Source organism: Nesoenas mayeri (assembly GCF_963082525.1).
Source record: "Nesoenas mayeri genome assembly, chromosome: 7".
NCBI lineage: Eukaryota > Metazoa > Chordata > Aves > Columbiformes > Columbidae > Nesoenas > Nesoenas mayeri.
This window is the reverse complement of record NC_137551.1, coordinates 32,650,681-32,678,504: the sequence shown is the minus strand read 5'-3', so window position 1 is coordinate 32,678,504 and position 27,824 is coordinate 32,650,681. Positions and strand designations below refer to the sequence as shown.

General features: G+C 39.6%; 1 protein-coding gene across 1 annotated transcript in view; it reads left to right on the top strand.

Moving 5' to 3' along the window:
* The window catches only part of HSPA12A (heat shock protein family A (Hsp70) member 12A), a gene marked incomplete at both ends in the record, with an annotated part of 47,818 nt that extends 32,745 nt beyond the window's left edge, over window positions 1-15,073 (top strand). The window contains 6 exons of the mRNA XM_080348267.1: window positions 6,727-6,898; window positions 9,493-9,579; window positions 10,137-10,241; window positions 11,256-11,514; window positions 13,201-13,304; window positions 14,439-15,073. Of these exons, the coding sequence (XP_080204393.1) occupies window positions 6,727-6,898; window positions 9,493-9,579; window positions 10,137-10,241; window positions 11,256-11,514; window positions 13,201-13,304; window positions 14,439-15,073 (1,362 nt within the window). The remainder of the gene's footprint in view (window positions 1-6,726; window positions 6,899-9,492; window positions 9,580-10,136; window positions 10,242-11,255; window positions 11,515-13,200; window positions 13,305-14,438) is intronic.
* Between the last annotated feature and the right edge of the window lie 12,751 nt (window positions 15,074-27,824).

The following is a 27,824-nucleotide window of genomic DNA, read 5'->3' as shown; positions in this document are numbered from 1 at the left end:
CTAACAGCAGAGCATGAAAGTACATGAAGGCATAGTGATTTTCAAACTTTTTTGTGAAGGCTTCTGAAGTCTCAAGACTTAAGATGTAGCAAAACTGCATGTGCTGTGCTTTTCATGCAGCTTTGTGATATCCACTAGCCCCACTCCCTGCCAACCCAGTTCCCCCTTATGTGCCTCTTTGTGATAATGCTGAGAGTCCTTTCCCATGTTGCTCATCTTCTTTCCTGGCATGCTCTGCCTCTGTAATTAGATGTCAGTTGTTTATTTGTGAGATCCCAGTTTGATGCCATAGAACTGGAGAAAGTGCTAGCTAGTGAAAAAAGGAGAGGATTAGAGAAGAGCTCACTTACCAAGGCACTAACTGATGGTGTTATCATGAATCCCTTGACACAATGAACTGATTAGTTTAAACAGTGTAAATTCCACAATGCACTTAATTTCCAACTGCTGTTTTGTGTTGCCTTGATTCAGTCGCACAATACTTTCTTCATGGAGGCTGTGCGGTGCTTAACTTGCAATCATGGCTTTCTTATTGTTACTAATTATAATAAATATATCGGAAAATAAAAAAATGTTAATGTTAATTCACAGCTTCTGTTTTCTTGGATGAATTATGTTGTCCTGCAGGGCTTTGTTTCTTAATGAACTACATTATCTTTACAGAGCTATTTCATGGAATCCAACTTTTAAAATTTATCACTGGTGCCTACAAAGGTGGCTTCAGTGGTAGAACAAGTTTAAAAGGTTCTTCCTGCCACTCAGAAGAATGGATCATTCCACTCATCTCATCTGCAGTGTTGCTTCAGAGGTGATTAAAGTAATGTAGTTGGTGGAGGTGGCAAACTGCAAAGCAGAATGGGCCCCCGAGGCTGGGATGTAGCTGGTGCTGAAGCTTTTTGCACTTGTTAGGTGTCTCATGCAGAAGTTGAAGCTTGCTGTTTGGTGAAGAGGAGCGTTTGACTGGGACACTGAACTAGAGTTCTGGGATTGTGGAATTCCTGCCTTATTGTGGGTTTCTGTGCAGCATTAACCAAGGCTTTTAGTCTCTATGCCTTGTTTTTCCAACTGTCTGATGAAGGTGGTTCTTCTCTTGCACGTTTATTTATGTAGTCTATTTATGCTACATTTTTGTATCTGGAAATGTGAATTTGTGAATGCAGTGCCTATGGCACTGAGGCAGTACTGAACCAGGTCTTATTTGCCTACAGAGTTTATCAAAGCAGCAAACTAGAATTCATCCAATCAGACCTCATTCTTGGTTTGTTTTTCTTTCTGAAAGATCAAATTTAACTGCCATGAAAGTAATATACTATGTTACTCTATATTTAGTTTACAAAATGTTTTCCTTTGGTGGCTTTCAGTGTATAAAGGACAAAGGCACTAGTATACATATTTTACAGATTGGTAATCTGAGCTAGTAAGGAATACAGAATCTGCCAGGATCATCTTACTGGTTAATAGTGCAACAGAAAGTAAAATTCACTTCTGAGTGTAAGCACAGCTCTTAACCAGAGAAAATGCACTATTTAAAATTTGTGAATATACATTGGAATAACTTACTTGTTACATTTGACCCTGAAAGTGATGTATCAAATGTTACTAAATGGGTAAAAAGTGGGTCCCTGGACCAAAGGGGAATTGAGGTGTCAAGAGTGGGCTCTGTGCTCCTCTTGCAGTGGTGAACAGCACCATACTGCAAGTTAACGTGAGCGTTAGAACTGAAGTAGACCCAGCTGCAGTTTGCTCTGACCCTGACTCGAGACTCTAGTGAAACAGAGATCAAGACCAAACTGCCATCACAGATCTGATTAACCCTAATCTGTGCAGTGCTCCTTTGCACCTCCATTATTTCTAGTATGTACTGACTTTTAGCCATTTCTCTTATTTTTTGGACCTTTTTCAGAGGCTGTGTTAAGATGTATTTTCACTGTTTTTTTGCCGTAAGGAAGATTCTGAGTTTATAATATTATGTAGAGTGGCACTAAATGCTGACACTTCTAAATGTGGTGGCTTTCAGAGATGGGAGCTTGTCATCTAGGTCTACGTCGTGGCTTTTATTGCCTTTTAAAAAAGCTCAAACTGTGTGGAATATTGTACTATAGTGCTGTCTTTAAGGCCCTGTACATTATAATAATAAAAAAAAAAAGTACGTTGCTTTTTTCATAGTGCATCATGGCATGTGAGGCTGGGTTTTAAAAGTAGCATCTTTTAATCTGTCGTAAAGATGATTCTGCATGTGGTGAGGATCATTTAGTTCTCTGGAAATGCTCAAACTGCTTTACTGAGCCGCACTCCAGACCTCAATATTTGCTAATGATGAATTAGTCTAACACTTGGCATAGGATGCTGTTCAGGGAATCAAGAGTGCATTTGTGGTCAGCTGTGGCTCTTGTCTGGTGACACAGCTCTGGCTGTAAAGCAGAGCTAGTGCGCCAGGTTGAGAATTCACCTGCATCTGGATGGTAAAGTTATTTGTGCTCCAGTACGTGAGGCTTTGACGCACTTTGAGGTTTGCTGTGAGCAGTGCATCTTGGTGAATGAGCAGCAATGCATTGGCTCACAGACCTGTTTTACTGGGGTGAGTGAAAATCTGAGAGTTCTCTTGTCAAAGCATTAAATCCTAGTCCTCAGGCATATGAGCAAAGGGAGTTTGGGGCAATCTTTTAGCATAGTTCTTTTCATAGTGTTCTTTGCTTCTGCCAGGTAGATAAGTGCAACAATATCCTGCAAATAAACTCATTTTTTAAGAACTTTCTGATGCTCAAAGGATTTTTGTAATTCCATGATGGATTTTCCTCATTTGCGTTTTTGGGAAAGCTGCTGTGTGCTACCTTTGTGTTTCATAAGTGCTGACTGGGTTTATGCTGCTAGGGAGTAAATGGCAGAAAATCTCCTTACCAGACTCGAGTCAAGACATGGCTCTGTTATGAAGCCAGCTACAACTCCCCTAGGCAAAAGCAACGTGACACATCTGTCCCACTGCCAGAATGATCTATATGACATGGTGTTGAATACAGAGACATCGTTTAGATCTGTCCCGTGAACTTGTGAGTCTCTCATCTTAGTTACAGCACTACTTGGGCAGCAGTGCGTGAGGACATGGAGTGAGGCAGATAGACAGGAACAAATGTAAAATATAGAAAATTCACAAACTTATACAGTTAATGTTTTTAGTGAGTGCATCGCTTTTTTGTGTTGACCTCCTGCTGTTCTCACTGTTCTTTCTCTGCACACTTGATATTTTTTTCCCATCTGTCCATTTCTCCTTGGCTGTAGTGATGCAACAGAGGTACTGGCTCCCAAGTCTTCATCTTCCGAGAGCTTGTATTAAAGCAGCCTCATTGCTCCATTCCTCCCTAGCAGTATGTGTGTGTTCATGTTTCTTTCTCATCTCCCCATTTTCTCTATGCTATATGTAGATATATATATTTGTACAGTAGTGTGCTACCTGTGATCTGAGTAGAAATACTGCATACACAAAGTATGAAATAGGGTCAGTAGTGATCCATACATATATATGTAAGTATAAAAAAATATATGTATGTTGGATATATATGTTGGATGTCTGCTACCATTCACTGTACAAGATTCTTTGTATGTTGTTTTTATGATGTGAAATAACACATTCTTCATTGCAACTGGCCCTTCAAACTCTGTCAGAAAACCTTCTTAACAAAAAAATACCAATGTTTTCTTCATGAAATTCTTTTAGGATCAGCTGTGCTTTGAAATGTTAAAAACTGTCATTTCTCTTGAATGTTTTCCTCAGGAGATATTTTGAGCATGTTAAAATAATATCTAGACAGAAAAAGTAGCAAGAATAGCATCTGCTATACTTGGAGGGTCTGAGAACATGGGTCTGAGTCCATCCACTGCAGGTCACTGCCTTTCCCCCCTGACATGCAGGCTGCAATGTGAAAAGTTCATGGTACAGACTACTGCTGGAGGAGGGGAGGAAGCAAATGTTGTTGTTAATGGTTTACTGTTTTCTTTTAGATGAACCCTTGGAAATTTGTACCAAAATAGCCCCCAGAACAGATGACTTTGCAATTAATACAATCTTTTTGCCCCTCAGTGTATTCTCTGTATGTGTAACTGAGTTCTCATCACCTCTGCAAATACCTTATAATGTAGCCTTTGGATTTTAATATCCTTAGCAACAAACTATATTTTTTCCCTAAAATATAATTTTCTCTCTTAGTGCATAGGTTAGACTCAAGAGTAGGATTTGCTTTGTCTGTGCTACTAGCATATGCCCAGTACATGGAGCAGATTGAGCATCCACATCACTGGACATTAAAAACCCCTACATTTGCTGCTCAGATTCAGAGCTCTCACAGGATGTGATAATGGTTTTAATGTATGTGAAAGCTGCAGCAGGGTAGTAGGGAGCTATTTGTTCTATTTGTTCTCTGTGCTCTTGCTGGATAGGGCAAGAGGTGCTGGCCTTAAAATTGCAGCAAGAAAGATTCAGATTAGGCTTTTAGGAAAAACTTTCCAAAGGCAAAAACAGTAAAGGGCTGAGATAGTTCATGTGCAGAGACCATACATTTTTTGAATTCTTTAGCAGATTAGATAAATATCTGTCAGGGATCAAGTATTGATTCGTATCTTGAATGTTTTCCTTTCAAAAGCAACAAATTATAGCTTTGTGTGCAGAAGAGCTCAGCTGGCAATAAGTGATGTTTAAGTAAGCTGGCAGGAAACCAGCCCTGATTGTGCCTAGTACATCAAGAGAGTCGGGGTTATTCAGCCTGGAGAAGGCTCCAAGGAGACCTTTTTGCTGCTTTTCAGTACTTAAAAGGGGCCTATAAGAAAGATGGGGACAGATGTTTTAGCAGGCCCTGTTGTGACAGGACAAGGGGTGAGAGTTTCAAACTAAAAGAGGAGAGAGTGAGGTTAGACATGCAGAAGAAATTTTTTATGCTGAGGGTGGTGAGAGCCTGGCCCAGGTTGCCCAGAGAGGTGGTGGATGAACCATCCCTGGAGACATCCCAGGCCAGGCTGGACGGGGCTCTGAACAACCTGATCTGGGTGAAGATGTCCCTGCTCATGGCAGGGGTGGCACTGGGGGAGCTTTGAAGGTCCTTTCCAACCCAAACTATGGTATGATCCGGAGCAGCTGAAGGAAGGATTGGGTTTATACTATGGCACAATGCAAGAACTTGATCCCCAGCCTGTACCTGCCAACATGGTTGCATGCAAGTGGTGTGATGGCAGGAGAGTCTGGCTTGGACCTGTGCTGAAGCACAGGATTTTGCCCAGCAGCAATAAAGGATATAAAGTGACCGTAATTCCAGTCTTGAGGTATACTTTCAAAATAATAAGCAACCATGATTAGTTTAACTCTTACTTTATTATTTTGGAATTTATTTGTTGTTAGTTTTCCCTTTTCATTATTAAAGGAAGATGCTTTGTATGAAAGATGGTTTTTGTTATTTATTAAAATGAAGAGGGTAAAAGGAGTCAGTAAATGTGAAGGACAATTTTGTTTCTCCAAGTTTTACCCCAGTATTGCTTTTTCAACAAGCCTTACTTTCCGTATCTAGCTGCAGGTGTAAACTAGCCAGCAATTCCCACAGGGTGGCTGTGTAAAGGAAGCCAAATTCCAGTCCTGGTCCACAGTCTTTCCATGCAAGTCTGCCTTCTTTTCGGGACATGTTGGAGCCACCACAGTGCCCATGTATGAGCTGAAGTGAGGGTTTGCTGGAATACTGACCATAGAATGAGAAAAATGTTCATTTACTTGTTTGCTAGCATGATTTAGTGCTCAGGCACTTAACAACAGCAGGTAAACCAAAAGCTGGCCAGAAAGAGTTGAAGGATATTTCTATCTGTTTTAACAGAAAGTTGTACAGTAGGGAGAAGTACAGAACAAAAGGAATGAAAACACAGTTTTAGCGACTGCTCTTTGATATTTTTCTCGAAGCCCAGCTCTAAGAAAGATGCGGTTACATGAGAACTTGTGGCTTCGTGAAAGTCTGTGTGTCTGGAGGCTGAAAATCTATAAAGAAAATAGAAAGAATGGCAAATGTTGCTTTTATACTGTGAGATTATTTTTAGGCTTGTTCTCGTTACATTTTAGGAAACCTGCCCCTTTGTATTTTGAGTCCTTGAATATGCTGAGCATTTTGAAGATTGTTATAAAAGTGACTGTGCTTAAAAGCAATGGATTTTGAAATAGCAAATGTTGGTTTTGAGTCAAAAGATGCATTACTGGCAAAGTGAATCGTATATTTCTACTAAGCTACACAGTGTGAGGAGTCCCATTTCAGCAAGGACTGTGTATATCTGGCATATAAAGAAAGGCACACTTAAAATAGCTTTGTGGGGAGAGGAGGCCAAAGGTATTCCTTCATTTCTTAAAGGAGACTACAGCCCCTCTGAGCAGGTAGATTCACGGGTTAATCAGGAATTCAGGGTTTAGGCCATTCATTACAGGTTTAAAACCAACTTTCTTCCTTTCTCCACTTGTCATGCACACAGCTGCTCAGTTAGACATTGGCATGGTAAGTGCATGCGTACTTCCCTCTTACAGCCTGTGAAGTTGTGCTGTACATTGTGGCAGAACGATTCCCAGATCAAGACCTTTAGGAAATAGCGTTGAACTCAGAGGGCTGACCTAAAATGAAACCCCGAGCTACGGAAAAGCTTGTTCACTTGCTTAAGTGTCTGATAGGCTGCAGTATTTCCCACCCCACTTCTCTGATTGATTCTCTCTCGCAGGCAGGAATGGCATCTCCTGAAAATCCTGAGCAGTTGATCATTGCCCTGGAGCCTGAGGCTGCCTCCATCTACTGCCGAAAGCTCCGCCTGCACCAGATGATAGACCTGAGCAGTAGAGCGCCTGTCAATGGTTACAGCCCAAGTGACACCATTGGAACTGGATTTACACAGGGTACTTCTATTGACTCAGTTCTTTAGATTCTTGTGCCTAGGTTCGCTTTGTCCATGAGGGCTGTTTTCTTACCATTTCTTGTTGTCTTTGCTCTCTTGAAATGTTTCAAGCCAGCATCAGTTTGCTTTTATAAACTGTTTTGCTGGTTACTGTAATTAGGCTAGTTTAGGCATTGATCCAGCAGACATGTTTGCACACACTTGAATTTTAGCACACAGGTAGCTCTGTTGCCTTGCCTTGTCATTGAGAGTGTTTTAGGAGAGGTGTAGTATTTTCACAGCAGTGTTTCTCTGGCTTAATTAAAATCAGTGCTTCATGTTGAATCGTTTTTTTAAATTTAATTTGTTGAAAACAATTATGTGTTTAATTAGCTACATAATTGAAGCAATGATAAATAACTGGATCTGCAATGAGACTTTTAGTCTGAGGCATTCCAGAGTTTTGGCAAATGCTTTTTGATGCCATCTTTAGGAAATATAATCAATTATTTTCAGTACTCAAGGGAATACAAAGTACTGAAATACAGCGATGAATTTACTTATAGAAAAGCAACTGGATACAGCACTTCTGATTTTTTGACCTAGAATTTGTTGCTAGTATCAGTGTTTGAAGACTGACTTACAATAAGGGACAGAGATCGGACCACAGTGTAAGTCACTTGCCAAAAGATTCTTCATTACCAAAGATTTTTGAGCTTGGTATGCTGCGTGAGAACAGAGGAAGATAGGAAAAAAAATAGGAAAACAAAGGAGTAAGGTGTGATTGCTACATGATGGATCAGATTTCCAGCCTGTGTGAATTGTAGCAGTTGCACTGATATTGGTGGTAGTGTGTCAGTCTCTCCCAAAAGGAATTTTTCAGAAGAATTTGTATTTTATCACATTTACTAGGTCAAAACAGTACAGGCAAATGGGAGATGTAAGCTAGTAAAGCTATTTCTGTACTTACCAGAGGGTATTTTTTTTAGTTAGACAGAGTCATCATCTCTCAAATCCATGCCTCTCCTAGCCAGCACTTGTCAGATGTGTTCAGTGTTATGGAGGCCCATGCAGAGCACAGGACACAATCCCTTTACAGGACACAGTCCCTTCAGGGCCCTTTTGCCATCTGTCCCCCTTGTTCATGTCCTGAACCCATTCCAGTTCTATGTGATTTTATATGAACTTGCTTTCAGGCTACACAGGGATTTGCTGCTGGGAAAATAATAAAAGAAAAGAGTTTCTCTGTTCAGCTAAGGTTTTGAAGCTGGGCAGAACTGGCAGATCATGGATTTCTGCTGACAGGCTTATACTTTGACAAGGGGGTACCGTTCTCCTTCTTGTCTTTGTATAATAAAAGCTATAGGGGATGAGAAAGGTTTCATGTCAAAATTAATGAAAACAAAGTTTGGAGTGAATTAACTTGGGCTTCAAATTAAAATTTCATAAAGGCATGGCAGGCACCCAAGACAAGCTGAGAACAGATTAAGGAGAAAAACCCTTTAAATATAAACAGAGAGAAGTGCTCCAAGGACCATGTTGTTGCTGTGAAGTCAAACCAAGAATGTTACTGTTCATAGCAGCCAGGATAACATTACTTCAGTTGTAGTTAAAGGCAGGGTCTTGTGTTCACTTCTGGCCCACAGGTGTGAATGACAGGACTCCCATTGACTTCTATGGGCTCTGTGTCAGGCCCTTACTTAGACCTAGTGCTTTTTCTACCCTTGAATGCTTCATCGATTAAGGTCTTGCTGTGTTCTGCTAAGTCAGCACAGCAAGGCTGACACAGCTTGGCTGCATCATGGGGTCTTCACAGGGAGGATATGGGTGCCGGGGGATGCTGGTCTTTTTCCAGTGATGGGCACTGTAGAAACAAGAAGGAAAAGGCATTCAGTGATTTGCGTGCTGGTGCTTTCAGAAGGAAATATTTTAACACAGGATGCCTCTCTTCCTCTGTAGTGTTTTACAGAAATGCCTTTGAAGGTGAGCGAAGGTTACACAGGGAATGTAGGGGTTGATTAAGAAGCTTAAAAGCAAAGGTTCTCACTACTCTGTTTTATTTTCATGGACAGTTCTGCATCTTTTAAATGTATAAGTAACAATTAAGTCTTATAAGTTAACTTATTGTTATCATATCATAGCTAGGTTATGCTTAATGTTTTGTTGGTGTATATTTGAAATATTATGTGCACCTGCCTTGGTGATCATTGTGACCTTAAGAATTTGTAAATCTATGAAGCAGAGATTTTGGCTGCTTGTTTTGAGACAGACTGATGTCCTGAAAGGCTCAAGAGACGTCTTGACCTGAGCACCCAGAATCAGTAGGGGCTTTTGGAGATTTGAGGATTGTCTCCCTGGTCCTGGGGCTGCCGCCTGGTTTTTATTGAAGTGCTGTTTGGTTCCAGGTGGTGCTTTAAAAAACAGAAAATATAAAAAGAAAGGAATAAGACCTGTTTGTAGCTTTCATGTTAGGTTATTGGTTTTAATCCAGTTACTATCAAGGAAGATTAATGTGGCTGAAAAACATATCAGTCTACTTGCTCTTGTTTTCTGCAGCTGATGATACCACCTTCATGCTTTCTTAAACTCTGTCATTTTTACTCTTTCAATGACTAGCTAAGGAACTCGTCCGTCGTAATCGACAGAGTCGTACCTTCATGGTGGAAAATGTCATAGGAGAGATCTGGTCCGAACTGGAGGAAGGTAGTGTCCTTTCTTGAATAAACTTTGCTCTCACTGTTTTTTTATTGTAGGTGAGCATTGTGTTTCTTACAAATATGCTGTGCACTGTGTCGTTCTCAGAGTGATTGTAAGTAGGAAAAGAAAAAAAATGCAAGTTGATGTGCTGCTCTTAGTTATTGCAATTCTGTATGCTGTAGCAAAAGGCGGTTTATTAAGGAGATGATAGAGAGGAATCCAGCTTTTAAAATGCAACCAGAATATTTTCCTCTGAATAGACCTTATGAATATGTTATCGTATTAATTTGGTAACCCACTAGAATGTACACCAGCAGCATGAATGATTCCACTGATCTACTTTTCATACAGGCTACATGAATAGCTTTTGACGTCTGAATTTCATGTTATCAATTGTCACATTATAGTTATTAATAAAGATCAGGTCTTCAGTGTAGACATTCATGACTTTCTGTAAGTCATTCTCTCTCATGGTGATAATGCCTCTGTGAAGCTTTCATTGCAATATGCTGTTGTGGTAATGCTGATGTAAATATAATTTACCTCTTCCTTTGGCAAACTAGGAGACCGTTACATCGTTGTTGACAGTGGAGGAGGCACAGTGGATATAACTGTCCATCAGATCAGGCTCCCTGAAGGACATCTTAAGGAGCTATACAAGGCAACAGGTAATGTCACTTTCACTCTTTGCTTTATTTATGCAATATTTTGGCTTGTCCTGAAGGAAATATATACCTTTATTATTCCCCATATTTTCCTAACAGTTCTTCCTGAAACAAGACCAGCATTCCAAATTAATATAACCTAGGTATGCATCAGCAGACATGGGGAAATCACTTAATGCTTCTGGTGCTTTTGTATGGTAAACCTCATGCTGGGAGGGTAAGAAACTGCTATCTCCTGTGTTATTCATTCCCATTCAGGCCATGACCTCCTGCCATGGTCCCGGTCTGACTTCTACTAGTAGAGTTGTCATCTTCCTCCTTTGAGAGGTCTCCTGTGTATTGCTGCTCTGTTCAGCATCCAGAGATGTACTGTGAGAGTAGCTCAGTGTCACAACAAGATCCTTGTGAAGTGACTGTTGGCAGAAGTTTACCTGGATTTAAGGGGAATCTTATGTATTCCACTAATTTCACAGGAGGTGTAACAAAGAGGGTCTATCATCCCCTGGGAAAAAATGTACAATAATTGGTTTGCAACAAAGATACCACTCATGGAGCTGCACTTTGTATTTGCTTCCTGAACTCAGTTCCCTTTGGCTTTGTCCTATGGCTAAACTGTTAAGCACCCAACTCAGCCTATTATGTGTTGCTGTGTCTCTATGTTAAGTTATTCTTCATCTATATAATTCATCACTGAGCCTTCTCAGTCTTGGTGGCTATAGGATTACCTCAAGAAACAACCTAGTAAGAGCATATGGGACAGTTTCCTCTGCTTTTAATAAGCATGTTTCTGGTTTATAGCGATAGTATTACAGTGGCCATGAGGGTATAGGAATAAAAGTGAGACAAAGGTAAGATTGTGTTCTGTATTAGACCAACTGATATATTTAGAAAAGAGACCTCTTTCTGTAGACCTTCTACTATAGCAATCCTAGTAGTGTCAATCTGATGTGTATTGGGTCAACTTGAAATCTAGTAAACAGTTCAGAATATTAAAGCTGTGTTTTGTTTGCAATACAGGTGGACCATATGGTTCTCTAGGTGTGGACTATGAATTTGAAAAGCTCCTGTGTAAAATATTTGGAGAAGATTTTATTGAACAATTTAAAATCAAGCGTCCTGCTGCCTGGGTAGATCTGATGATAGCATTTGAATCACGTAAACGGGCAGCAGCTCCAGATAGGACCAATCCTCTAAACATCACCCTGCCTTTCTCCTTCATTGACTATTACAAGAAGTTTCGAGGCCACAGTGTAGAACATGCCTTGAGGAAAAGCAAGTGAGTAGACAATTGAACCCAAATGGATGCTGAATTAACTACTGATAGCAAAGACAAAGAATTAAAATTAATTAAATGTAGACAGAAAGATAATTATGTAAAAATGTAATATACAGATGAGAAAATGGGATTGCCTGAAGTGCAGTTTCCAGAATGAAAAGTTCTGATTAATCTCTAGCAAAAGCTTTTCTATACAAGATTTGCACCCTCCTGTGCTTTCTATGACTTTTGTTAGGCCACCACTGCGTCGGTTTCTGGAGTTTTACCATATATTTTAAGTCCCTTGCATGTTAATTAGGAAGGTTAGATGAAATACAAAATTTGATGTTTAAAAGTAAGTTACCTGGAACCTTATTTTTTATAGACCTGGGCCCTGGAACAAATCCAGGATGTTAAGTGAGCTGTGTAACTGTATTCATGGCTTCAGGAAACTTATTAACAATAGAAAGTCATGGGTGAAAACATATACTACTACATAGAGCTGTGCAAAGGGAAAGCATTCTTTTGAAGTGATGGCAGGCTTTCTTTTCTTCTAGTATTTTACCAGTTAAATAATTTGCTTGATAGGTGGGGAGACATAATCCCCCTCAGAGATTTTAATTCATGATAGTCTGTATCAAGAAGTCACCCTAAATAACAAGATCACAGGCTGCTATAGAAAAGGAAGTGAGGAGAAAGTGGAAGTGGGCTTATTGCACCTTTTGAAACCATATACTACAAGAGACCTGGAGTTTAATGGCATCTAAGGCAGTGAACAAGAGAGCCTGCAATTCTGGGGCAGAATGCTTGGGACCTGGGTGCAGAAGATGTGATATCTAGTACCTGTACTTTGGGTTCATTCTGCATTTTTTTAATCCTGTGAATGTTGAATGTAGCATGCAGGCTGAAATTTCTGCATCTCTTCCTAAAGTTATTGGCAAATGCACTTTTAAGCCTAAATGACATGGAATCTAGCTCAAAGTCACTTCCTAAATGAGCCTGAGGTTCTGAAATAATTAAAAATTTCTAGAAATAGTCCCCTTCACAAGATCATCTTCTTATTAATAGTCTTAATGGTGAATCTTAGAGGGAATGCTAAATGTTCCCTTCAAATAAAATTAAATTAATTGGATAATGGGATAGAAAGAGTATAAAGGTAATGTCTAATGTGCATGAATAAAAGGAGATTACTGAGCTGTATGGATGTGTATCACTGATGGAATAACATAATGCCTGTATTCACTTAACAAATGTTATGCCTCATTAAAAATGCTCTGCTCCCTTTTGCCTCCTGAGGCTTCCCATCCTTGCTTGTTTTCTTTGTGTGTTTCCAGTGGCTTTGGCCTTCTGCTGCTATAATCTAAATGTTGCCCTTCTGGGGATGAACCAGTGCTGTTTCAGATGAGTGGGCACTGGATTGACTGCCAGCTGTTGCAGGAAGCAGCTGAACATTGGTAATGCTACAGAAGGCAATCAGGCAAAGAAAACAACAATTATACAAGCAAAAATAACAATTCTCCCTTGAAATATTACATTGCTGCAGTTGGTATGGGGTTAGAGTGAGGTGAGGCACTTTTTTCCATGCAAAATGCATGCAGATTCTGTAAACTCATTCATTCATTTATTTAGTGTGTCTTCTGAGTGCTTGACTGTTTCTTACATCTCGACAATAATGTTTTAATGTCCTTCTTAACTGTTCTTTTCCAGTGTGGACTTTGTGAAGTGGTCCTCCCAGGGAATGCTGAGGATGAGCCCAGATGCAATGAATGCTCTTTTCAAACCTACAATTGACCAAATCGTTCAGCACCTCAGTACGTATCTGCATGTAATTTCACTTTATGGCTGAGCTAAAACTGAAGCTTTGCTTACCTGTTTCAAACCAGTAACTGGAATTAAAGTCAAACACCTCCCTAGTACCCACAAAACATGGGCAAGGAATTTAGTTCACCTTAACCTGTATTCCTACCTATTATAAAGTTACATTTGTTCATGGCTGTCCAAATCGCTGACATCTCTAAACTACAAATAATAAATGATGCATCTTGGTAAAAGTACTTCCAGGCATGGTTTAGAAGCACTGAATTTATTTATCCAGTAACTGGAAGTGACATAAGTTTATTGGGAAATTTATTATTTAAAGTCTTCCTTGTGGAAGACTGGATTTGTATCAAGTATAAAGTATGTACAAAGGAAAGTATTACTGTTCTACATGTTAAAAAGCACTAATTGAATTTTATTTGGAGTGGAGTATCCAGGTTTACTGAATATATATGAAGGATTATTAGATAAATTTGAGAGTCACAACTTAGCTAGTACAGAACAGTCTGTATCTGAGCAGGGAGGCAGAGGTCTAGAATCAGTTGAAATAAGGGTGAGCTTACAACTGAACTGTATGATTTTCTTGAAAGTAGGGGATGTGAGCTTAAGCTAAGAAGGAACATCTGTAAAAATGTAAGGAGGTATTATTTTGCAGATGGTACATATTGTGGTTAAGATGTTAGGATCAGAAATAATAAGTGAATTTAAAACGTGGTGACTTATCTGGAATGCAATGAAGGGTATATGAATTGGTTAGGTTTGGGAATATCTCAGTGGTACTCCAAGTGGCAAGATGATCTCAATTTCCTTACCACCCATAATGCAACTGGCAGGATTTCTTTGCAATAAATTTGTGTCTCCCTTTACTGGTAGAAGCTAAATAAAAATTCTGGTTTAAATGCCACTTCAGAAATGTTGTATTCTGTGAGGTAAGTTTCCATTCACAGTGAAACCAAGTATAGAAGAGGCTGCAGAAATGAAACTGGCATATGTGGCTATGTGGGCATAGATGTGACAGTTTCAGATCTTGTGCATGTGCATGGGACATTCAATGCATTCAGACATTAGGAGTTTCACCTGCATTGCCTTGTCACATTCCCTATTGAATGGGCTCTGTTTCTGTTTAGGTGATGTGTTTGATAAGCCAGAAGTGACCAATGTCAAGTTTCTCTTCCTGGTGGGTGGCTTCGCTGAATCCCCCTTACTCCAACAAGCTGTCCAGAGTGCTTTTGGTTCAAGATGTCGGGTCATCATTCCTCAGGATGTGGGGCTCACTATCCTCAAAGGAGCGGTTCTCTTTGGTCTAGACCCTGCTGTCATCAAAGTGCGGCGCTCACCTCTCACCTATGGTGTGGGCGTGCTCAATCGCTTTGTGGAAGGGAAGCATCCACCAGAGAAGCTGCTAATTAAAGATGGCACACGCTGGTGCACTGATGTCTTCGACAAATTTATCTCAGCCGACCAATCTGTAGCCCTTGGAGAAACTGTGACACGCAGTTACACACCTGCCAAGCCTTCTCAGTTAGTAATAGTGATCAATATCTATAGCTCAGAACAAGATAATGTCAGCTTCATCACTGAATCTGGAGTGAAAAAGTGTGGCACCCTTCGCTTGGATCTCACGGAAACTGATGCTTCAGTGCCAAACCGGCGGGAGATCAAAACAGTTATGCAGTTTGGGGACACTGAAATCAAAGCCATGGCCATTGATGTTGCCACCTCTAAAAGTGTCAAAGTCGGTATTGATTTCTTAAACTACTAGCAGCCCATTTTCCCCACCACAGCCTGTTTGTGAGACTGATCTTCCACTGTTCCATTTTTTGACTTTCACATATGGTGTAATCAACTTGAATTTCAGCAGGCTATGTGAGAACAGCTAGTAAGGTGGGGTATGTCATGTGTGTGCCCTTTGATGACCAAAGACTGGATTTTGAAAGACCCTTAAAAAGTTTTGAGAGCAGAAGTTCCAGAGGTAGTAGAAGTTCCCAAGTTACTCAAGCATGCTTAAAGATCTACCTTTATTAAATAAATACTGATTATTGTTGGATCTTGAAGATTAGTTAAAAAGATAAAAAATCGTAATCTCTTTACATTGTTCTCGTTCTTCTTCCTCTTCCTCCCAAGAAAAACTCTCTAACCTATGTGGTTGTTTTAGCAAATGTATCAGTGGAGTATCTGTTTAAACAGCACCATCCTCTGGCAATGGGAACAAATGAGTCTACAGTATTCTTTTGTATGTTTGATTTTGCCCTGTGCTTTCAAAATTTTAAGTGCTGAAAATCAATGACTTAAAGAAAGGGGAACCGAGTTTCTTAAATTCTGACACCACTGAAAAGAAAATCCTCAGAAATCCTTAAAATTAGATTTAGGAAAAATGCATATTTTAGGAGCCTAATATTGATTGTTCCAGGTTGAAAACAAGGCCTTTATTGTCAAAACTCTTAGAACTAGCAGTTGGATTAAATAGCTAGCATTGCCTTTATTATACTTTGGAATATTTTTAAGAAAAAAGCTATTTCCCGTTTTGGGTCTTCTAAACTTATTATTCTCCATTTGAAATTATAGAATCACAGGATAGTTGAGTTTGGAGAGGACATCTACTGACTGTCTGGTCCAACTGCTCAGCTCTAAGCAGTGTCAACTAGAGCAGAATTCTCTGTATGGTTTTGAATATCTCAAAAAATCAAGATGCCTAAACTTCTCTGGGCAACCTGTTCCAGTATTTGACAACCCTCACTGCAAAAAAAAAGGTTTTTTTGTTATGTTTAAAGGGATTGAGTTTTAATTTGTGCCCATTGCCTCTTGTTCCTTTACTGGGCCCATCTTCTTGACCGTGTTTTATCAGGCATTCATACACATTCTAGCATGCCCCGAGCCTTCTGGAGGCTGAACAGTCTCAGCTCTCTCCTCTTCTCCTCATGCGACAGATACTCCAGTCCCTTAGTCATCCTCCTGACCCTTTGCTGGACTCAGTCCAGTATGTCTGTGTCTCTGTTGTACTGAAAAGCACAGAACTGGACCCAGCACTCCAGATGTGGTCTCACCAAGGCTGATAGAAGGGGAATAATCACTTTCTTTGACCTGCTGGCAATGCTCTTCCTAGTGCACCCCAGGAGGCTATTCAAGTTCTTTGTTGAAAGGGCATGTTGCTGGCTCACACTCAACTTTGTGTCTACCGAGATCCTGAGGTGTTTTTCCACCAACCTGCTTCCCAGCCAGTTGGCCCACAGCATGTACTGGTACACAGGGTTGTTCCTTTCCAGGTTCAGGACTTTGCACTTCCCCCTTTGTTGAACTTTGAGGTTCCTGCCTGCACATTTCTCCAGCCTGTTGAGGTCCCTCTGACCCATCTGGTTTATGAAGCACTTCTCCAAGTGATTACATTTCATTTCTTGTTAATCCTTGTGTTAAGATTTTGAAGTACGATTAGATAATGGCTGTCCAGGAAGATTTAAACAACTTAAAAGAGAGAAAATGTCCAGATCAAAAGTACCATAATATATTTAGAGTAACAAACATTCTAATTGTGTAAAATATATTTCTGGGCTGAGTTGAATGGCCAGTGAAGTGGAAGGCAGAAGTCAAGAGAATGAAACTACAAATAGCATTAAATAAAGCATTCCTTACATGGCTATGAGCACAGAATTCTAATGCAGGTGAAATGCAATGATGGTCATGGTAGCATTATTTTTTCTAAATACTAACTTTCTGGAAATGTCTTCCTAAGCATATTCACCTGGAAGATACCTTCTGCAACCAAAACAGTTTTTATTTTGCAAAATGTTACAACTGGATAATTTCTGAAACCTGCAGTCTGTATCTGCCGTGAATTGACAACTTCAGATGCAAATCCAAATCCCACTCCATACTGGCAGACTGATATTAATCTGTAGAATCACCCTAAGATGCTGATACTTTCAGAACATCTATGCATAGATGCCTGGTTACCTGCTGGAATTCATTTAACTTTGAAACTTTGCAATGTTAATTGTTAAACTAAACCTTCCTTTCTTTAAAAAAAAAAAAAAAAAAGTTGAGCAAGAGTTAAGTCCATTACTGGGACTTTTCGAAAAATGAAAGCTTATCAATTATTTCACTAATTTACATTCCAATCCTGTGTTTAAGCATTCTGTGTTTAGCCCGGAGTTCTCCCACAGGAAAGAGCTGCAGAACTCATCTACTGCATTTTGCCATTGAGTTTTCCGTGTCTTCTGCAGGATTCCCTGGTTGAGTGTGAAATCTATTCTGCATTCAGCTTTAAAAAGAAAAAAGACTATGGAGAATGCGAGTCACAGTATCTGGCTGGAGACTTTCTATAATTACAAAGTGTGCTTGCTGGCATTCAGTTTCCTGCTGCCTGCTAAATGCTTTAAAAGCTAAATACTGGGATTTTTTTGTGTGTTGCTTTCCATGGTTTACAAACAAGAGAAACTTTAAGATGAGTTATGAACAACATAATTTTATGTATATACAATATTTAAATATTGTACAGACTCTTTCTTTCTACAGTGCTATTTTCTTGTATAAAAATGCTCTTTGCCTCTGTTGATTTCATTCAGCTCTTAATTTTAAATAACATAGTTTCTCAATCAGCTTCTGTAATTATAGGCTTTTAAAGATGGTAAGATATGAAATGTAAAAGGCTGATCTTATAATAATAGGAAAGAAATATTGATGTGTCAGAATACAACATCCTTCCTACAATGTAAGTCATAACCAGTTAAGCATATTACACAGATGCTCTAGTATGTTGCTGGGATTTTAATTTCTTTGTTTCAGATGGTGACCGTTCCATCTCCAACAGTTCATAATAATGGATGAATCCTCCTGTAAAACCAAGCTAAAACTTTGACTGTGATCTGGAGATACAGCTTTGCTAGGTTTTGGAGTTTTATTAAGAATCTTCCTAGTTTAAAATAAACACAAAACTACTTTCTAAAGCCAGGCAACACTGATTTATAGTAGCTGCAGGTAAGACCCCATCTCTATCTACCACTACCACTTCAAAATTCATAAAGAAAAGTAGGCTTTGGTGTCTTTGCATGCTGCGTTAAACTGAATGGGTCCAATTCTGCACAGATTTGTTTCTGATGGCCTTAAGTTAACACAGAATTTCATCTAATAAATGGCTGCAACTTCCCCCTCTTCCCACACAAGAGGAAAACTGCAAGATCAGGTGGTGCATGATTTTTGAACCGTTTTTAGCTTGTCTGCGGGGAATGCTGAGGGTAGTTTCTGCATCTCTTCCAAAGCATAGTTACCTGCACAGTAGTGATTCTCTGTCCTTTCTTATTCCCCTTCTGTAAGATTTCATCTGGATCCAAGCAGAGGTTTGTTGCTGAAATGACTTTACTAGAAATGTAAAATATGAAGTTTGCATATTTTTGCACTTCCTCCTTCAGTCTGATGAAAGCACTATGAAGCTTATCTTTGCAGAGCACTGAACTACTAAATAAACTCTCAGCTGTCCTTGTTGCCCCTGTTCAATCTAAGAATGGAAAATTAGTTTGTCTCCGTAAGGGATTAGAATAGTGAGTATTATGCTGTGATCTGTAGTCTATAAACCAGTTAAACAACTTTACATTGTAAGTGGCATGTGGACGCCCACTTTGATAAAGGATGTTAGGCTGTAAAAATAATATGAAATTTACTAGGAAACGAGTCATTTTTAGAATTGTAGTTCTGATATGTTTGCAGGAGACTCCCTGAAGAGCATTTTCTTGGTAGGGGTTTCAGATGACATTGTGCAAATTGATGCTGAAAAGACAAGGCCTGCTATCCTTAGGAAAAACAGAAGATCTTGGCAGAAGTTTTTTTCTAAGCAGCAACTTGCAAGTTCAGGTCCAAGTTACTTAAATCTAGGCTGAAAGTTAGCAGCCAATTGTGATAGAATGATTAATTGTGCTAGAATATGCTGAATGTGCAGTGATGGTTAGGACAGTTTACATTGGTATGGATATACCAATATTTATATACAGGAGTTTTAATGCATTATTATGAGAAGGCTAATTATATATTGCAGAGATGTAATCGCCAAGATAAACTGCATATTTATGATACGAAGTGGCTTAAGCGGATTAATAGTATAAAAGTTGTTGGGCATAACGTCACAGTACTCACCTGCTTGAAATAATCTTCAACTATATTATAAAACCAACCATTGTGGTCTTGTTCACCTCTGTGCAAGATAAATTCAGATTTCACTGATGTTTGGAGCTGTTCACAACTTGTTTGGATTGTATCTTGAGTGTTGTGTCTTCAATCATGTCAAATAAAATAGAGTAAAACTAACTTTTCATTTTGGGTGTTACTACTTTTAAGAAAATTACTATTAAAAGGAACCAAATTTATGCTGAAACTTTTTGAAGCTTTTTGACAAGAGGCTGCTTCATTTTTAGTTCACTTGTGCATTTTCTAGGGGAACTCCATATGTGTCTGAAGTAGAAGTCCACTTCTGGGGATTACTCAACTTCACCAAAATTGGTATAGCTCTGAGTAGGGCATCTGTTGGAGTTAAGATCGAAAGACTATGAGCAATACCAAAAGCAGATTAGGTATTTTCTGTAGTGAAGCTCAAATATAAAAATTAATATATCAAAAAATGTCTCTTAGGCCTTGTCAGCGGCTGGTTTATTGCTAAAATTGTAGCATCAGGCCAACAAGCTAGCCAATAACCAGGTACATTTGCATGAGCGTACAGGTTTATTGTGTGTATATCTAGATCTAGGAATGTTTAGTAAGGTCTTGCTGCACTGGAAAAAACTCTTATAACTGTTTGTGCGAGATTATATTTCTGTGCTAACCGTTGCGGGTCACGTCCCTCTAAAATTTGGCAGTGTGTATGTGACCTACAGTGCTGCTCAGATGCCAAAATTCAGAGGATGAACTGAGATGCATAGCAGCCACTACACCCCAAGTATTTGCTGCAATGAAGATGTTTTACAAGTGCTTTATGACTATAATTATAAACACCATCCTAATAGGCTAGGTACTGTATTTAACTTGTAATGAACTTGATTTCAGCTAAACATTCAATTAATGTTACTAGTACAATGGGAAATATAATTACAGTCTTCAGGGACACATTAAGAACCAAATTTTTCTTTCAATGTTCTAACACATTGCTCTGGTTTCTAGGGGAGTTTCATGTGTGTGAAGTTTGTATAAAACCTTCATTGGTTCTACTAAGATCACATAAATCCTTACTGAAATTTGCAGACGGTGTTTTCATGTTAATAGCCATGGAATAAAACAACTTATAAAACAATCTCTGAGACAGCACTGTCCAAATTCCCCTAGGAGGTTCTCTCAGTTTCCTAGGCAGCTCCATGAAGCATCACCCAGACATCTGTCTTAAGGAGAATGGATTCAGAGTCCCCTTAGTGCTGCCTGATTTTTCAAGAGATGCAGCTGGGGTAAATCGGTGAGAACTGCAGATGCTTTGTGTAACTGGGATTCAGGCCTGTTGTTTGCCAGTCTCATTAGGTAGTGATGGTGGAAAATGTACTTACTTTTTTAGGAATAAATTCTGGTTTACTTGTTCTCATTCATCCCTTGCTCTGTCCTAATGTTTTTGTGGTGGGACTGCCATAGAGTGACAACAAGGTGTTGGAGGGACAGAATTTTGTGGTTCTCTTCCTTCAAATTAGAGAACTGGACATGGATATTCAAACAAAGGAAGACGTGTGCTCCAGCCTGTGCAGTTTCACAGATCCAAGGAGCAATTTCTTGAAGGAAAAACTGTCTTATGACATCTTGAAAATGCATCACAGCAAATGTCAGTAGTGCTGAGTAGCCTCTAGGGAGGTGATGTATTTGTGATTACAAGTTCATGACAATTCTATTTTCATACCTGTGACTTAACACATGGATGTGCTCATGGATAGGCCTTGTTTAAACACACAAACGGCTTCATTGACTTCCTTAGCTATATGCTCAGAAATCTGGCACAAATTCTGCTATACTGCTACATTGAGGTATGCAGGCAATGCAGGAAGCATATTCCTCATATCTTGGAAAAGCTAAACACAGAAGCTGTAAAACAGCTACAGCAGCACCAGTAGTTTTCCTAATGTGTAATGCAGCTTTAAAATGTGAGTCAGTGTCTAAGATTTTTCTTCTGGAGTTCCATTAATCTGAATTTAGAGCTCTTAGGAAACAAACTGATCATTCAAAGGAAACATTAAAGTCTAAATTCCCAGAGAATACACTTTTCATTTCTTTTGAATTTCACTGCACTAAACGTTTATGTTTTAATTGTCGAGAATGTGAAATCACTGTTCTAATAGTAAATACATAGTAGTAGTAAATTGTATCATGTCTATTACATGGGAATTTAACTCCTACCTTTACAACAAACTGCACTGCAAACTTAACTACTAGCTAGTGATGAACACATGACATCCCTCATATTTTAATTAATCTTAAATTGTAACTTTTCTATACCTTTCCTCCCAGTTCTTTGGACTCCTATGAAATTCAAGACCCTGGTTTCCATATTTGAAGTTCATTTTTTCAGACTCCTCCATTGAAATAAGTTCAAACGATTGAATATCTTTTCTTGGAAACATAATGTCAAAATTCAGACATGCCTTGATTCTGGAATGCATCAACTCAAGCTGAACTGCAGTCTGGGTTTTTTTTCTTCCTCCATGTTAACCAAAGGTTGTCTTGCGCTGAGATTTTTCATTGCATTTCAGTCTTTAAAAGGATGTCTCAGAACCCCATTCTGCATCGATAACCTTTCAGTGCTATAAATCATTCCTTAGTTACAGCTCTTAATTCTGTGGCTATTCCTTTTCTTCCTAGGTTGCTTCATGGACCCCTTCCCAGCAGCCAGCATCAGTGTCTGAACACAACAGCTATTTTCACAGACCGGCAGTTTGAAACAAGACTTCACCTGTGTCCTGTTGTAACTCTTGTTAGGCAGCCAGGAGGCAATTTCCTGTGTGTGAATTTTGACAGCGCAGTGGAAATGACATGAACACTTACGTGAGGAGCCTTTCCACTGTTTAGGAACTGGTTAGGATCTCATTAAATTCAATAGAAAGGTTCAGGCTGACTTCAGGGGAGCTTTGGGTCTGGCTGCTAGTCAAGCCCTCAAATCCTTTGTAGCCAGAGAAATACACATTCAAAAGTAAATAGGTTCTGAGGAGCTAGCGAGATAAAAAAAAATATTAGCATCATGAAGGGGTTTATCTAAAGTGTCTGAGCACATACCTCACTGATACAAAGGGGCTAAGTACAGTATATTAAGTTAGATAACTGCAAACTTTTTCCTGCAAACCAAGAAATTCTGTGTCATCTTTGTTTAACATACAGTTGTGTAGGTGCTGGCTGTAATTTTGAAGTAGTATCTATTTCCTCATTTTTCAGGGACTGTAATAATAGGGAAAAGTTTACCATATATGCTGTATCCCAGGAGAACTGCCTTTGTGCCCTGTGCAGAACTCATTGAACTAGGACATAGTGTTCACTAGCATCTGATGGCAAATAATTGTTTGAAGAACTTGGTAGACTGCAACCACTGTGATCCTTCTATCAGTATCCACAGGTGAGCTTACCTAAACATGGAGGAATGAAAAATACCATATAGGCTTACTCTGGGAATGTTGTGTGCTGGAGCAGAGCCAACAAGTGAAATGAGGGTAATACTGCATTGAGTGTAAGGAAACCAGAGAAGCTGGCTGAAGAGGTGCGTTACCAGTGTTTGGATGTGGGAGGACGGAGGCATTGGTGTGCTCGAGCAGCAACGGAAGACTGGGGAGGGTTTCAAAGTAGAAAGGAGTGGTGAGGCTGACAGCTGTGAATGCCAGAGTTTGCTAAACCATAGTAATCTAAGGAGTTAGAAAGGTGACTCTCCCTTTCCTAAGGACAACAAGGAGTATTTCCTTCCCTCTGAGGAATAAGGTCTGCACCTCTTGTAGGAACTTCTGTTTGCCACCAGCTGATGAGAGCAAACACCAGACTGAACATATCCTCTTCCTCTGTAGTACAAAGAACAACCCCAACACTGACCTGATGTTTCCCCCAGAGAAGCACACTGCACCATACACATGCCATTGCTGTGTATTTCCAAACACGTACCAAGGTTGCAGCTAGAGCACTGCAGTATAATGTATTGTTCACAGAGCTCTTACTTTTGATCTAGTGACAATCATAATGGATCTGTTCTCTCAGCCCATTCCCCACTCTGATGCACACACTGGACGCCTATTGACTCTTCAAAATTAGTGCAGTTGAAGGAAGTTAACTGTGAGCACAGCTGAATGCAGCAGAAAAGATGCTGGTCCTCCATGACGTCTGCAGGGTTTCCTGTATTTAAGCGTGTTTCTTTGCAAGCAACATTCTGGCATCTTCCTTCAGTTAATTTTCTCCCTATATTCCTCATGTAAGCAGAGGCCCCAGGTGGCAGTAGCATCTGCAGGCTGCTGGGAACACATGGGTAGCTGCCTTGTTCATGAAAAAGCCCTTGGCAAATATTACACAGGTGGGCAGGAGGATGGATAATTTGTCAGCTCATGGCAACAAGGTCAGTATTTAAGTCTCATAATTGTGTAAGGCATTTAAAGAATCAGGTAATACGACCGAAGGTGTACTAAGACACTTTTAAATTATTTTGGTAGATATTTTATTTTGTCTTAGGGGTGAGACATATGAGACAGAAGTTCAAAAAGTACTCCATGCTTATCAAAGATTCTACAGGACTGAGAGGAAGTGCAATACACTGATCGTATCCCACGGAAGCATTTATAATTTCTCTCCTTCAGAGTCAGGTAATATATAGCACTAATTGTGACTTTAGATTTCTCTACCTCTCTGCAGTTCCATCCACTATTTTTTGCTGATTGCAATTTCAGCTCTCTCAGAGCATCCCAGGAGATGCATGTACCTAGAAAGGACCTCAGACAACAACTACCTCACCTTACTGTGGCAGAACAGTGTTAGTTCTGCCTAAGATACTCATGACTTTCTGTTTAATCTGGTTTTAAACCTTCTGATGCTGCAATGGTGCTGCCTACCAAGGAAGTTTGTGTTTTGCTGTCCTCCCCTTTCTAAAGTTTTATATAATGTCAGCTCTGACTCTGAGGCTGTTTTACATGGGAACATTTCATCCTGTTCCTACTTCTGACAGCTTTTGACATATCTGAAGACTAGTGTCATGCTTGCCCTGAATCTAATTCTGTAATTAAACCCCAGCTCTTACAGTCACGTTTTGTAGACCTGTGGTTTGTTTTTTTTTTTATGGCTCTGTTGGCAGCTTTGAGGGTTACATAGTAGATGCTGGTTTCTTTCAGATAAACATCTTGTTGTTGGAAGGACATTTGGAAACGGATGCAGAAGTCGTTCTTTGTGCACACACATGGAGGACTTGTGTTGTGTATAGCCCACTACAGCCCTGGTGAAGCATCAACAAACAGCGAAATATGATGTGAGTAGTTGAGGCACGTTGTGTTTTTGACTTTTGCAAACATTGGTTAAAGGCCTTCTTGCGTGCAGTCTGAGAGGTGAGTGTTTAAACCATGGGAGCTTGTTACAGTAGTTAATATTATATTAGCTGGGCGTGTTTTTGATAAATTGCAATTATGAGGTAATCACAAATCATGGTTATGAAACATACTGCAAGTTTTATACTCATTTTGCTTTTAGAATTTGCATTGTTAAAGCATTTTCCTTGAACTCCTGTACTGTTGAAGTTCTGGTAAACTACTTGTGGTTTACTGATCTGGTGCATCACACTTTTTAGCTACATGAAAAACGTTTCAATGAAAACTTCAAAGAGGATGAGACATCTCTAACTTCCTGAATGACTTGCTAGGGAAGTTTAGGTGGGATACATTGAGCTTTTAACTGTGAATATAAAATACAATAAAATACTCCAACTGCAGAGAACCGAGCTCCACTCTGAGATTACAAACTAATCTCATCTCATACTCACCTCGACTTTTGACTAGGCGTCAGCACTTCTGGTCTTAAAGTTTCCCTTACACACCCCCATCATTAAAATTCCCAGCTCTTCTTAAGCAGCTGTTACAGGACATACTGTATTTGGAAAATGAGGATCTAAATGAAGAACATTGGAAGACGGCATTTTACACTCGGTCTTTTAATTGCTATTTTAGTCTAAATTGATGGATGTGGAAGAATCACATGCTCTCTTAGTAGATTCTCAAAGCTTCATCTCCTAAATCTATATGACTGGTATGATGCCAGCAATATATGGGAAACCCTATGTAGCACTATTTCCTCTCTGTTCTACTGATGGAGAAAGCAGAAGTGCTGTAAACAATAAAACAGCTCACTGTAGTGTAAACTCTGTAATACGAGGTTTGTTTCATTTGCCCTGTTCTGCTCCTCCACAAAGGTGAAATGAAGAATTTTTCACATTGTCTCCATACCCAGAAACCATCACAGGAACAAGAAGATTATCAGATCAGTATGAGCATCTTGGTGTGCTCAGAAGTTCTGCCCTATGGATATGTGGGGTCTGCAAATGGCCTAGTTGGGAGTGACAGAACAGCTGGACCTGTTTTGGACACCAAAGCAGAGTAAAAACAACTGGTGAAACTCCCCAGGTTTCTTGAACCCTTCTGAGGGCTTTTTGCATGTTAAGTTATATTCATCTTCCCAGAGTACTATTAGCATATTCACCTACATTTAAATAGTTGATTTTCTTGTTAAACGCCAAGTCTTAATTTTTTATTCTTTCAAAATTATTGAAATCTGTGACAAGAGGTAGTGATCTGAGGAAACGTTTGGTTTCTGGTTTGTTAATCAATTCCATAATATCTCATTCTTCACAATTGCTTTATTTAATAGCACCAATTTCTGCTTTCAGGTCTTGACTTCCCTGTTAAGCATTTAAGTTTCAGAATTTTTTTTAATCTTTTAACCTTTATCCCTTTGAATTTTTTTTTCTCAGCCTATAATTTATTATACAGTCTGCTGTCAGAGGAGGAGGTAGACTAGGTGATTTTTACTGTACTGCAAATTATAATTATTATCGTTATTTGCATTAGTAATGGGTTCATTCTTATCACTGAAAACAATTCCATTATCTGATCAGACAGTTATCTTCACACTGTCCGTGATCATATATTTTCACTAAGCACCTCTTTCTCTGTGGGTCAAAAGGAGAATTATTCTTTAGTGCAGTCACTTCTCTCTTCACTTTTAACATTTTCCTCAGTTAAGAAGAAGTTGTTAATCCCCTACAATCCCCTACATTTGCAACAAAAATATGCCCCTTTCTGCTACCATGTCACCATCCCTTCAGACCCAGCAAGGAATGGCACTTTGCTGCTATGAACTGCCCTTCAGTGTCCTTTCTGTCACAGCCACAGGGTTTGTAAGTCTGGTCCAGTGGGAGGAACTGAGGCTGATTCTCGTGACCCAGTGAAGACATTTTGACTCTGTTTTGAATTAAAGCAACAGCTTAAGGATCTACAGTCCCTCTTTAATGAAGTGGAGAAACCTCCTTTCCCAAACTTGCCCTCCCTACAATCTCTGGGAGACGGTTTGGAGATGGTTGATTGTGGACTGAGGTTGAAGGGAGGTAAAGCACATCCTCGTCTCTGACTCCCTGCTGAATTTACCCCTCTGCAGAGATGTAAAATGGTCAGATGGCACTAATTTCCAAACTGCAAGCAGAGGGGAGATGAGAAAGGTTGAGACATGAGGTCGGGCCACAGACCATCCCAAGGGACTGACAGCAGCCTTGATGAGAACTGGAGGTGGGGGAGAACCTCTTGCATGTTTCCTTCCTGTTGATTTTTATTGCCTCATCAATTGAGAGATGGTTGGTGTTTGAATAAGGAATTAAGGACTGTAAGAGAAAGGTTGGCAGCCTAAAACAAGAGTTTGGGGTTATTTTTAAGCAGCTCCCTTGGAAGTTTCTATAGCCTGACTCAAGCTGCCATCAGCAAACAGTGCTCAGTGTTCAGAGGAGGGGATGGCTTCTGCTCTTCCATCGTCTCGGGCAAATCATAGACATGCTCATTGTGTGTTTCGTGTCGCACATAATTAAGATGATTACTATATTCCTCTGCCACGAAGAACGCCTTCTGAGTGAGAAATGGTACCGCTCTCACGGGAGACCTCACTTTCCAAAGAGGATAATCAACACTCCCAGGGGAATCCAAACCCTGAAGCTGCACACCCCAAACTGAGGCACCCAAGCCGCCAGTATTGTTCATTGTTGTTATTTTTAATGAGAGTGAGACTTAACGCTTATGCAAAATTATATGTAAAATTACAGTAATGCAAATTATTATGTGAAAAAGTGAATTGCTTTGGATGTTTAGATCCCTTTTTTTTCCCCCTTCACCTCCCTAATTGGTTTCATGTGAAGCAATTATCCACATAATGCAATTAAAGGTAAGATTTTTCACAGGACATGTACTGCAACAATAATTACATGGACCACAGTGCAAAGAGGGCCCTGAATGCAACTTTTGTCTTTGGGTCTCACTTAATATGTGTCTTCAATATGCTAACAAATGTAGTAGCCACTC